The following is a 13167-nucleotide window of genomic DNA, read 5'->3' on the forward strand; positions in this document are numbered from 1 at the left end:
AGCGCAAATGTTCGGTCAAAATGCGATAAATCGATGTTTTGGAGATATTCAATTCCATTTCCATGAATTTCAATGATGATTTCGGCTGATTTTTGATGAATTTACGCACAGTTTCGATGGAATTTCCGGTGATCACGGATTTTGATTGGCCCACATGTTGATCGTCATTTATGTCCTCACGACCACTTTGAAAACGTTGAAACCACTCGTGCACTCTGCTACGAGATTGGCAATCATCGCCATAAACCTTTTGGTACAAGTTTTACCAATTTTAAAATAAAATTTAATGTTGGCTCTTTGTTCGAAGCCCATTTTTGCACCGATAACACAAACATACTGACACTTAAAACGCAATAACTTCACTTCCAATCAATGAAATGTCATGAAATTCTCCATGGACAATCGATAAAAATAACAGATTCTAACGCACCAGTCGACATATACATAGATGGCGCCACCAGGGGGCGCTGGATTAAAAAAGCCCTACTGAACGCATCTTGTATATTTCTCATAAATGTTTTGAAAAAATGCTGATTTTAGATGATGCATATAGTTAAGCTTTAGTCTCGGTTAAGCTGCTTTGATCTCTGTAAGTTTCAAAGTTTTCCAAATTCCACCTAATTTTTAAATCATCACACTTTATAGCTTATTTTTTGCGGTAACCTATGTAACTAGTACATCAGTTCAATCGTATCGATTTTTCCAAAAATCACTAATCACCAAAACATGCGCTATTATATATTTCCAAAAAGTGGTACCTAAAACGAACAAAAATTAAACAACAACAAAACTATGCCATCGGCACACACCAAAAAGGCAATAGCTTGTGTTTTTTACACGTTTTTAGGCTCTTCGCCTGATGCCTTTGTATTGTAGGCTTGTGGCCATTGTCTGCCTAAGTCAAGATATTAAAGTTTAAAGCTGAAAGCCACAAAAACCCATTGCACAACATTTTACGATCACTTGAAACCGGATCGCGCCGCCATGGCGCGCCAAAAACCAAAGCCGCCACACAACGTATTGACCGCAGCAATGACTTTGCCCAGCAGTTTCCTGCTTTTACTGCCTCCACAGCCTTTTTTCAACGCAGCGGCGGCAGCAGCTTGCATTGTTTTGATACGGTGGAGCTGTTTGTGCGCGGCTTCTTCCATAGTTTAGTGACGTCTTTGGCTGGTCGGGCGGCGGCTTAGTTTGTTGGCACCATTGATCGCTACCAATGCTGTGAGCACCGCGCGATTGGCGGCATGCTTCCTCTATGCCTGGCTTGTTGTGGCTTGACTGGGTAGCTGTCGGAAATCGCGTCTTGATCTTCTCTGTTGTAAATTCGCCGAAATGGCACATACAAACGTGCGCGGACATTCAGGACCAGCTCAGCATGCAGACCAACCTTAAAGGCTGAAATCTTGCGCGTTCTTTGCATTTTTTATTTACCATTTGTAGGCCGTGCGGGCAAAATATGCAGGCATAAAGGAATGGCAAAATAAATGCAGAAGCTACAAGCTAACAGCTTTTTGTGAAGGCACTACAGGCCGCCAGCCTTTAATCGTAAGTGCATTCGCCGACCGACAACGACGATACGCATAATTGCGACTGGGTCGACTGCGCATGCGCCTGCGCAATTCTTCAGTTCTTATTGTTTTATTTTTTGTAAGAACGCCAAGTACCTGTAGGACGCTCCGAGACGCTGTCTTACCATTGCTTTTATTTAGCATTTATTATGGCCGAGCCTACGCGTATGACCTGTTAGTCGGGGTTCAGACAAGGACTCTTTTGTCACTCATTATCGGCAAACTCTCTTTCGGCGTCGGTCAGTCGAGTCGAGTTTTTCTGTCTTTCTTTTCACAAACGTTTGTGCGGTCCAGCTACGCCTCGCGCAGTTCATTTGCTCTCAAAGAATTATCATGGATGTGGTAGAACAATATTTAGAATCTTCTAAAACCTTTGCAGTTCATAACGAATTGCGTAGCAGCGAACTGTTAAGAACAAGTACACAAAGCGTGACACCCGAGCATGAAAGGCACTTCGTCTTTCTTCGTCGTCCACTGGAGTTTAAAAGAGACGGTTTGGGCGACAAAAGAATCCGTATGTGAACTGTCACTTAATGGCGGTGTTGTTGTTGCACTCATATATAATATACAATTCTTTTGGAACTATGCACCGCCGTAGAGCTCAGTCGCAAAGACCGCTTAAAATTTAATAGCTCTTCTTTAGAGGAAATGTACAAGTCCCTTAGTCTCCTCGGAACAGCTGTTTTCCATCATAAAATAACGCCATTGTACTGAACCCAAAAACAAAACAATCAACTGCATTGGAAATTAAAGATACCTTGAATGGTTGAGGCTGTAGCGCATGCTTTTGAATGTCTGTGATTCCTACACAGCGCTCCTAAGTATTCGAATATGTTGTAAATACCCGCTCAAATTAAACCAAACAAGAAGAAGAAATAACGAATAACGCATAAAATAAACGATTACAACAACAGCACTGCAATAAAAAGTAAGAAGCAACTGCTGCAGCTTTAAAAACTTGTGAAACTTGACTCGCAAACGTCGCAGAGGATGGATACACCGTCGGACGGACGGACATGGGCACACATACGTACGTATGTATGATGATCATCTGATGGCTTCGTCTGCCCGTTGAGTGTTTGTGTATCGACGCGGCGAGTCGGCGTATTCAACTCATCTTTTGTATGTGCATTTGCCTCAATTTCTTGTTGTCAGCGCGCCAACTTGATGGAGCATGAGGGACGACACATGGCATAGCGGCACGTAAGGCCAAATATCAAAACAACTGTGTAGCGAAATGTTGGACAAAAAATTTTGACGCGCCAATTTATAGCCTTCGTGAAGTGCGCTCGAACGCTAAGTTAATATTTGAAAAGCGAAATAGTTAAATGAAACTGAAAAGTTCCCAAGGTCTCCACAGAGTTCAGAATAAATTTGTCGATAAAAGCCTTAAAACCCATAATACTGCATGTCTGATATATAGATACTAAGACTCTTCAAATTGATATATCGGGTTTTAAACCCCCATAAGAGTTTTGAAGTTCTATCACTATTGCTTCTCGGGTCAGTTGAAGTTGACTTTCATAGCATACTCTCGCTCTGAGCCAACCGATATTCTTATCTGAACGCTGTGAAACGACTGGTTCCATCGTTATAACATGGTCAAAGTACCATTAAGGCCATATGTTTCTAATACTGTTCTGAAGGAAGTTTCTTACTTTAATAAGTGCTTACTGGTTGCTTCACTTGTACTTATGAAATTATTCCAAAATATATTTTTAAGTTTTAGAGAACTTTACCAAAATGGAGAAAATACACCGAAAATATTTATTAACTACTACTTTAGTCTACTCCAATAAAATCGAATTTCCTATAACACATTTAAGGAATAGTCTTCTCAGGTCCATATTAATGAACGAATTATTCGCAGATATGGTAAAAAGGTATGGACGATGAATACATCTGATGAGTGGGCGTTACGAGTTTTCGACAGACATGGTTCTTTGCGCACTGGCAACGGTGAATACCGCAGTCATTGGAGCTGTACGAGATATTTGACGACATTGACATAGTTCAGCGAATTAAAAGACAGCGGCTACGCTTGCTAGGTCATGTCATCCGAATGGACGAAAACACACGACGGAGTACCCGTCGGGGGAAGCAGAGAAAGAGGAAGATCTCCACTCCGTTGTAAATACCAGGTGGAGAAGGACCTGGCTTCACTTGGAATCTTCAATTGGCGCCAAAAACGAAAGGAAAGGAGGAGTTACCACGACTGGCGAGCTGTTGAGGATTTTAGTAGATTTAAATTGGTTGAGTTGTGAACATATGGTCTATCTTAGAGCGCGTCGTACTGTAATTGTCGCTTAGTAATCTTTGACACGGAATCTCATAACTTAAAATATGACGGTCTCATTCGTTTCAAACTTAGTACCGAAATGTTAGTTCACGCAATTGTAATTTATAGCGTGAAGGGAATAAAACTTATGCACTTAAAATATTACTACAGCAAAGCATTCGTATACCGCCCGGCTGACGGTCACTGAGGCATTGCAATCATCGGCATCTCGTAGTCGACGGCATCACCTCGCTACGAAAAACGCAATTCAGCAAGACCCGCTTGATGCGGCACACAAAAACCGACCGAACGACCAACGTTGAAGGCAGCTTTGGCGGTGTAGTTGTGATGATGACGATGGTGCCGGTGAAGTCGGCGGCGGCAGCTTGAAAATGAAGCCGCCATCTCACAAACGCTGCACGCCGACATGCGAGCAAGAAAAACTTCAACTGCACGTACGAGTAAAGTTCGGAAAGGAAAAAATGCATCTTGTGCAATGGGGGAACCAAAGTGGTGGGGACAGCAAGCAGTTGAATTGTCGGCCAGTTGATTGTTTGAACGGGTTTAGGCTGCAGCTGTTATTATTATTGTTGTCTTATTTTGTTGTTTCGTTGCTCTTCTTGCTCTTCGTTTGTGGTTCATTGGTTGCTGGCTTGACTGGCGGCCCGCAGCAAATGTAGCGTTCGTCTTAGGCATGCCAGCTTTGTAGCCGCGTAGCCTGCATTCACGTTTGTCGGCCGGCCACTTTGTGTTTTTGTGAGTGCCGCGCGCATGCGCGCTGTTATTATTATTTCTCTTTCGGTATTTAACTTCACTATAGAGATGCCGAATGCCAACAAAATGTGCAACAAGTAGGAGGAGGTATTTATCTTGTTGTTTTCTTCGCTTTTAATGCTGCTATTTGAAATGGCTTTTCTGTGGGGCTATCAGCCTTATCGAGTCTGCTTTTAAGTGTTTGTACGACTTTGATGCTTTAAAATTTGTTATTAAAATCGGCGCTTACTCTAAAAGCTGTTAAAATTCTATGTGTGCCCTGGAGACATGTTTTTTAAGTGAATACTTTTTAAAAAATAAATTCCTTTTCTTCTAAACAATATCTGGGTTGCAGCTAGTCAAACCAATATAATTTCTATCGGAGAATTTTCAGCCTACATAATAATAGTTAAAGACAACTGTAGAAGATATTGCCATATATCTGGATCCGTTTACTACTATTTTTGGTAACTACTAGACATCGAGGTGCCCGTAGATATGTATGTCTCGCGGAGTTCATTTTCAACCATTACTAGTGATGCTAGCCCATAATTTATGTCGAAAGATTTAAGAGTACTCCTAGTAAAGGTTGTTTCATATTCGAAACCTACTTCGAAAGATAGAATGGAACTTCCTTCGATATTCTTTTTCATTTCAAGAAAGCAATTTTGCATTAAAAGATAACATATTTTAAATATGAAATTTTCGTTTGTAAAATGGTTATTTTTGTTGTTATAGCAGAAGAAAATTTTGAAAATTTTTTCAATTTACCGAAATAAAAAAGCTGATCCATTCCTATTGCATGGACTTATCTGTCGCGGTAATTGTTTTGAACCTATTGTTTCGGCCGAACAGTTAGAAGAACAAGCCGCCGCACAGACCATGCTACGGTTCTACAGTTCACTATAAGCATGTATTCTTACTGGATCTCGCAATAAAAAATTGGAATGACTTTTTGGCTGGTAAAGTATGGGTCTTTTTGGTTTTTAAGTACCCTGTATCTACCAATTATATGTAAGTATAGTTAAGTGGATATCTGTATATATGTATTTTCGTATACATTTTGAGGTGCATTTGAAGTGCAAATTGCTAACTAGCAGTCTTGGTTTTTAACAATGTGTGCCAGTAGTATCTGGATTCTACCAGTGTCTTCCAACGCATTTCGTTATACCTGCCCCTTACTACACACACACATTACTGTTTTCTTCCACTCTATTCTACACGTTTTTATTGTTTTTGTATTTCGTATTACTTTATTCACAATTCTGCTTTTTTCATTCTTCTTTTCGGTTTCATTGCCATCTTTGACTGCTTCCTTTTAGGAATTGTTTACTTTTGTCTACAATATACATATGTATGTATTAGCTGCTGTTTCTTTCTTATATATTTGTATATAATTTTGTTGTTTTCTATGCTTTTGGTTTGCGCATAATTTCGTATTGGTCGAAAAAGGTTTCGGTGAATGCATACGAACTCAGAACTATACACGGCTTTCAGAGTTACCACGCCGGCGGCCTCGCATTGAGCTCTAGCCGCGCATAGACCCGCTAAAATAATTCGAGGGAATCTATCGGTCGTAGTGAAGTTGCAAGTGACGGCTTTGTTAATTCAATTGATCGCAAAGATGAGTATTATTCGCCTCAAAATAAAACAGAGAATGGAGTAGGTAGAAAAAAAACAAAAAAAATAATAAAAAACACACAACAAAAGATTTGATCTATCTTCATTTTTCCCTTTTCGGCGATCTTTTCATTTATAATTTAGTTTTCTCTGCATGTTCTTTTCAACAACATAGATTCTCACTTGCGCGCCGCTCGGCAATTTGTTTTTGTTCTCCCTTCATCCTGCAGAGCCAATGCGCTCGATAGGCGATTGTTGTTGTCTGCAGTATCATTGCATGTATGTATATACTTGTGTGTATGTGTAGATATCTGATATTGGCGGCACCGGCGGCTCGATGGTACACTGTCTTATTAGGCTCTCGTTGGTTGCTTCGCTGCCACCACTTCATCTATTTTTATTTTATAGACCACAGCATATTTATACGAAATGGTAGGCAACAAAAAATGAAATACCAAAAAACTCATCATGATCTCGCACACAAACATATACATACATACATATCTATACATGATTTAGATATTTAAATGTTCAAACGTGTGTACAATTGTGTGGTTGTGACCTGTAGCGACCGCATAGGAAGCGGTAGCATAAAAAAGAAAAAACCCGCTGCCTTTAATTTTCTCGTACGAGCCGTGTATGTCTGCATGTTTTTGTCAGACTCGTCGTTGTTCTTAATATTTTCGGTGTTTTTCTTCTGCTCTTTGCACTGTTTGCTTGCGGCGTTGCGGCGTTTTCAAACTCAAATGATCAATGGATGTTCTAACATTTGGTGAATACTCGAACAAGCCGCGTCGCAAGTTTCAACTCGTCGACGTATACTCAAACCGAAAGCCACTGTTAGTGAATAAGGTCCACGGCGGTCATTACTTCTCTTTTCTTTGCCTTTTTATAGTATATTTATGAAGGTTTCGAAATCAATTTTTGAATAAAAAAACATGCCAGGGTTTGAATCTCATCAATATATGAGCTCTTACATATCCATAAACTTATAAAATGGTCTGCGTTTGCTTGCTTTTCTGTATAATCTACTCTATCGATAATTAGATAACTTGAATTTGATTTTTGAAGAAGTTTCTAATGCTTTTTGCACATGATGCACAGTTGTTATCCCATTATTTTTGATCATATTGTTTAATTATTTATGATAATAATACGGCGGTCATTAATGCTTAGACGACCTTGTTGAAGCCACTGTGATTACAGCTGTGAATTGCACACTCCATTAACCTACTTCCAACCAACACAAGAGTCAAATTAAAGAGACTACTTCTTTTCTATTCATTTTTTAAAACCAACATATGTACATACGAGTTTTTCGAATATGTGTAGGTCGATCCTGCCTAAAAAATACTTTCCATAGTGTTCATCGCGTTTTGTTTTACACGCAGTATGGTGCTGATATATGTACATATGATATGCTGATATTAATGTATGTACCATTTAATAAATGCTGCTTCCATCAACTGTGTTCTGTATTTCGTCTTAACATACCATAAACCTTGTTTTCACTTTCTAATATACAAATTTTTGAATTTAAAAATCCCCCTGAGGCGGATCAAATTCGGTATGTTCGGTAAGTTACAATTTGACTCATCCTAATATGGAGGGTACTCCTTTTGTTTTTAAACAAAATTGTATCTTTTAATATCTAAGATATTTTCTCCTGCAAGTAATGCAGTGTGAGCACTAAGCTCTACGGAATTATCACAATCGACCAGGGATAAAGGGATGCCGAAACTATTCCAGTATGAGAGCGCCTCAAACTTAGCGGTTTTATAACATTTTGCAATGTAGCCAGGTCAGACAAAACACTAGGTTTTGGGTATTTAACTTATATGAAAAACGATTTCAATATTTACATTTTTATGATTTATTGGTATATTAAAACAACTGACATTTGACCATTCAAAGTTTCAAAAAGTGATTCCAACTTGCTTTATCTCAATTAATAAATGATTTTAATCATTTTTAAATGAAAATGAATACAATGATGCATGCCATGACAAAACCTTTCATCAAATACATTTAAATTTCTTGTTTGTGTTTTCTTTAATTTTCATTTTTATTTAGTGATCTTGAATTTTTGGTAGAATTTATATCTGGCCGTTGCTGTCGTTCCAATTGTGAAACGTCAAAACATACCCGATCCAGTCAACTGTCAAAGTCGGGTAGGTGAGTTGTTCTCTCATTTCCAATGGCAGGAGAGTTGGGCATCACTTTATCTCTGCAATAGACTAATTTGTTGTCATTTAAACACTCGGTTGATTTTTTATCTGCCAGCACCATTTTACTTTGGTTGGTTTCATAGCTGAGTTTAGCAAAAAAAACTTGTGTCGGCTCTGTCAAGTTTTCGTTAACGAAGTACACAAGTCAGTTTAGAGGGATATTAGTCTCTGTGGGTAGTTAGATCGCTATTTCTGTGATTTACTGTAATGATTTTCAGGCGATGTACTATATATTTTATATGCAAACTTGAGTTGTGAGAACTAACTTCGGTTAACTAAACAGCAACGCTTCTTTCTATGGAGAATTGCTTCCAACTTTACTGATATCACGCTGAAGAATTATTTGTATGATATTAATGAGTATCACAAATAATTTTTCACTGGCTACCTTTCAAGATACTTGAGATTTCATAAAGCCAAAGCGGCAGTGCATTTGGAAAAACTCTACATCTCACATTTAGGTTGAAAGTCGATTTTCCTGTTATTTGTATATACACATTGCTTGAAAAATAATATAGACATAAACTTAAAGAAAAGTGAGCCACCTTTTTATTATTTTGCGCAATATAAAGAGATTAATTTCTTGTTGAATTTTAAATGCAAGGATTTCCATGTTTTGAATGAACATTCCTTTATTTAACGGTACTAATCCAAGTATGTACAATTCTCTCTGGTTAATTTGATTTGGCAAGATTTTTTCGAAGGATGGTTTTCAACCGAGAGCTAATAATTTAAAGTTACTATCTTATTTTTGGCTTTACTTTTGTATGAAATCGCAAATAATTTTTGTATTTAAGTACTACTAAACACTGGCGAAATTTCCGTTCTGTTTCCACGACATTCGGGTCTAAGGAATGGGAAAAGGCATAGATTTTTATTCCGGCAAGCACTGTCAAATCCGCACCATACCTCGAAATTACTGTATGAATGTTTTCTGTCGTTACATCAACAACAACAACAGGGAAATAAAAATTTCAACAATTGCACGTAAAAATTCATTACATTAGATGTAAACCTAGATCTAATTATCTATATGCATGTATATTTTAGACCTGGTGCTCTATTCGGGAATGCATTACTTTAATTTTGTTATTCCTAAAGTAAATTTGTATTCGCCACAGAGTTTGAAGTCTGTCGCGTCGCCTTAACTTTCACATGTATATCGCATCTCCTGCCGATTGGCGCTCAAAGATGCACATAAACAAATAAATCCATATGTAAGTATGAACGTGTATTAAAGGAAAATCGCAATTTACCTGAGAATTGTTTATAGCCGCCGAGTATTTTATGCTTCCACCATTTGACGATATTGCCCGCCATGTTGCTGACGAACGCCAAATAAATGCAAAGTACGCGCTTTTTACGCTGTTGAATATTCTGCTTGTTGTTTGTTGTTCGAATTGTTGTTGTTTGTTTTATATTTAATTCCACGTCGCAACGTTGCACGCGGCTTGTCAACGTTTTTTATTGACGGACCGCTCGAAGTCGATAACTTCTGTTTTGCCGTTTGCTGTGATTCACTGTTTCGCTCGCCACGCTTTTTCGCTTTTTGTGCAGTCTGGCGCAATGTCTACGACAATTGGTTTGCGTGATTTACGACAAGTAAATGCAACCGCAAACAATCAGTAGCAGCCGAGTGCCGACAATGCGCGCATAGGTGGATATTACACATTGATGGTTTCTGATTTTGCTGGCTTGGCTGTTTGCTCTTGACGCTTGAATTGCTAAACTACCTTTGCTTCGGTTTTTGTTTTTTGTTTTATTGCCGGGTATTTGCTTATTTATTATTTGTGGCAACGAAACTTTTTTTTGTAATCAGCAGTAATGCCAGCGGAGCTTGCTGGAGACAAATAATTTGCTGGATTCTTTTTTATGCTTTTTTATTTTTATGAGAACACTGTTTTCAAATTGCTGCTCACACTTTTTATTTTATTTTTTATAATTTATTCTGAATTGCGACACGCGCGCAATTTTGGCATTCACTGTACCTTGCACTTCACCGCGGCTGCCGTTTATTATCCTTATCGTTTTGACAGGTAAAATGAGCGCCGACAGTGGCTCAGCGCGTCACTTACCTAAGTGGTAAATCGTTATATATTTTTGCATTTGTTGTGTCGCTTTGATCGACAGGTTTGTCGGCGTATGGTAGGCAGTCGCTTTTCCACCACTTCCACTCTGTTTTACTGTGTCACTGTACTCACGGGTGCACTTCCTTACCGCTTTTTAGCCGCCTTTACTGGTTTGGACAACATTCAGTTGACATTTCCAGTGTCGGTAAATATTTTAGCTCGCACAACATTTCGCACTTTCTCTGCGATGCAGGTTGGCAAGACTCGTACTCACATATGTATGTGTGTATGGGTATGTATGGGTCCATTCGCAGCGTCAAAAATCAAATGTTTACTTCTAGTAAAGTAGGTGTTTTAAGAAAACATTAACTTTAAGACCACATTCTCAACCAATTGTAGGCCAACCTGAACAATTTGTTAAATACTATCGCTGCACTTTCTCACTTTATTTCTGATTTAAAACCAATATCTATTCTTAAACATTGATTGTTGTTGGTGTGCAATTTTTTGTCGCTTGCACTCGTCTTTATTTTTTCGGTGACAAAAGTATGCGCCACGCACTCCCGACACAACAAAGCACTTAATTGGTCCGACACAGGAAATTCATTGCTTATGGAAATTACATCCGGCCAAGGCTCGAGCACTTTGGCATTCTTCTTCGAGTATTTTTATTTTCCATTTGAGAAATCGCGACACTTTGGCATGTTATTTACATACAGCTGAAGTTTGCTGTTTAACATTATCTTTGCATTTTTTTCACTAAAGAACTCCAAAATCTCATCAATATCAATTCCAAAACACTTTTCATTAAAATTGCTAATTGATTTGCTTTATTCCAACACTTTCTCACTGCTTTTCACAATTCCTTGCAAAATGCAACACAAAAACACACGCCTTCCGAATATCTCGCTCGGAACTTCCGTTTATTTTTCAGCCTTTAACCGTCCCTTCTTCGCATAAAATCCGTTTCATTTCATGAACATCATTACTTTTACGCTCAACGTACGACCACTGACTGAACGGGCACCACACTGCCGCAACGTTTGAAACAACAAACCTCTTCTACGCTACGCCACGCTTGTCGGCTGCTGCCTGTGATGTATTCGTTTTTCGTCAGCGCTGCTACTACACTGGCGTTGTTGTTGCCGTCGTTGCTGTAGTTGACGTGCGCGTCGGCGTTCTCTGGTCATAGCAAGTCATTGTTGTTATGTTTTTTGTTGTCGTTGTTGTTGACTCCAAAAGGCGGCAATCGGCATGGTACACAAAAGCGCTTGTTGGTGGTAGCTGGGGAGCAGCCTAGCTAGCTAGCAAGTTGGCTGGCGGCACACCAAAGCGCAAGGCGGCAAAAGTAAAACGTACGCGCGCTGCTCGGCCAAGTGTAGCAATTGTGAGTACACGGAGCGGATAATTGAAAAAGTGATGCAAATAACTACGTCAGGTCATTTATTTCTATTACTATTTCTAGCATGTATGCGCCTTTTTAATGAGGAATAAAGATCTGAGTACTTTTTTTCTACCGAAATCCGACTGAAAGCGGGAATGCATGAAGTAATGTTGAATACCCTTTGTTGAAAAAACTTAACCTTCGATTACGGTGCTCCATGGTCCTCGAAATATAATCGAACCAGCATCCTAATAGGCTTTACTTTAGATTAAAGCTCATAAGAGAAATCTTCACATGAAGGATTTAACGATTAGCATAAATTTTAGCGCGTTGAATTTTTCAACAGCGTAAAGATAGCGCGCTAGTCGAGGCCAATTGCGCCGTTCATCATAATTCGGATTGTCTGTGAAAGCATTTATAAACTGAAGGTTTCATCTGGGCTCCAATTAGACTTTTGAGATACTGTGCCGTTCTAGCCTAGAAGTTCAACTCAAATCCAAGACTTTGAACAGCTCTTAGGAGATTTAGAGCAATTTGCAAGCAACGCTCAGCGCCTGACTTTGCTTTTTTTTCATTTAAGATCAATGTAACACTACAACAAAATCGGGATCAACATATATTTGTTTGTGTATATTTCTTTTATATATTTTGTGTAATTCCCTTTATTTTTGCCAGTGTACATTTCGCCTGTATTATTAAGCGCCTTCACCCCGGTTGTACGAGTTTCTAGCATTTACGTTTTGTTTATATCGAAAATTCGAACATAACTTCGCTCTCAGAGAGCACGCCTGGCTTTAATCTCCAATGTGCTCTGAGATATATATTGATATACATATATACATTACCACAACAGTTTCCTCTGGCAGCAAGATATGCACAAAGGGAGTTGCGCCACTCTCTTAAGAGCTTCGGCATTGAGTTAAGAGTACATCGTTTTCGAAATTGCGTATGGCAAGAGAAAACTTGTTTTGATGGTTTGTTATTGTTATGAACAGCAAATGTAAACATATTCAATTGTATTTATCCGTATGAAATGAATTTACCTATCGTATCATTTACAAAAGTAATGTCATAACTCAAAAAGTCGATTTTTAAAAATAACGTTTTAAAGTTTACTGTTGTTTCTTACTTATCAAATTTAGAAAAACCACCTTGGATTGAATAAACTACATACAGTGGACTAAATAGAATGTACTAAAGCAATTTTTTGGCATAAATGTTTTCCGCTTTGAATTATGGCATTATTTGTGCAAAGTGTAAAGCAATT

General features: G+C 38.6%; 1 protein-coding gene across 1 annotated transcript in view; it reads right to left on the bottom strand.

Annotated features, from left to right (window-relative positions):
• LOC105223456 (protein naked cuticle) overlaps positions 1 to 11596 on the bottom strand; it is a 148315-nt gene extending 136719 nt beyond the window's left edge. Inside the window, exon 1 of the mRNA XM_011201193.4 lies at positions 9704 to 11596. Coding sequence (XP_011199495.2) covers positions 9704 to 9767 — 64 coding nt within the window. The 5' untranslated portion in view covers positions 9768 to 11596. The remainder of the gene's footprint in view (positions 1 to 9703) is intronic.
• Between the last annotated feature and the right edge of the window lie 1571 nt (positions 11597 to 13167).

The sequence above is a fragment of the Bactrocera dorsalis genome, chromosome 5 (assembly GCF_023373825.1).
Source record: "Bactrocera dorsalis isolate Fly_Bdor chromosome 5, ASM2337382v1, whole genome shotgun sequence".
Classification (NCBI taxonomy): Eukaryota; Metazoa; Arthropoda; class Insecta; order Diptera; family Tephritidae; genus Bactrocera; species Bactrocera dorsalis.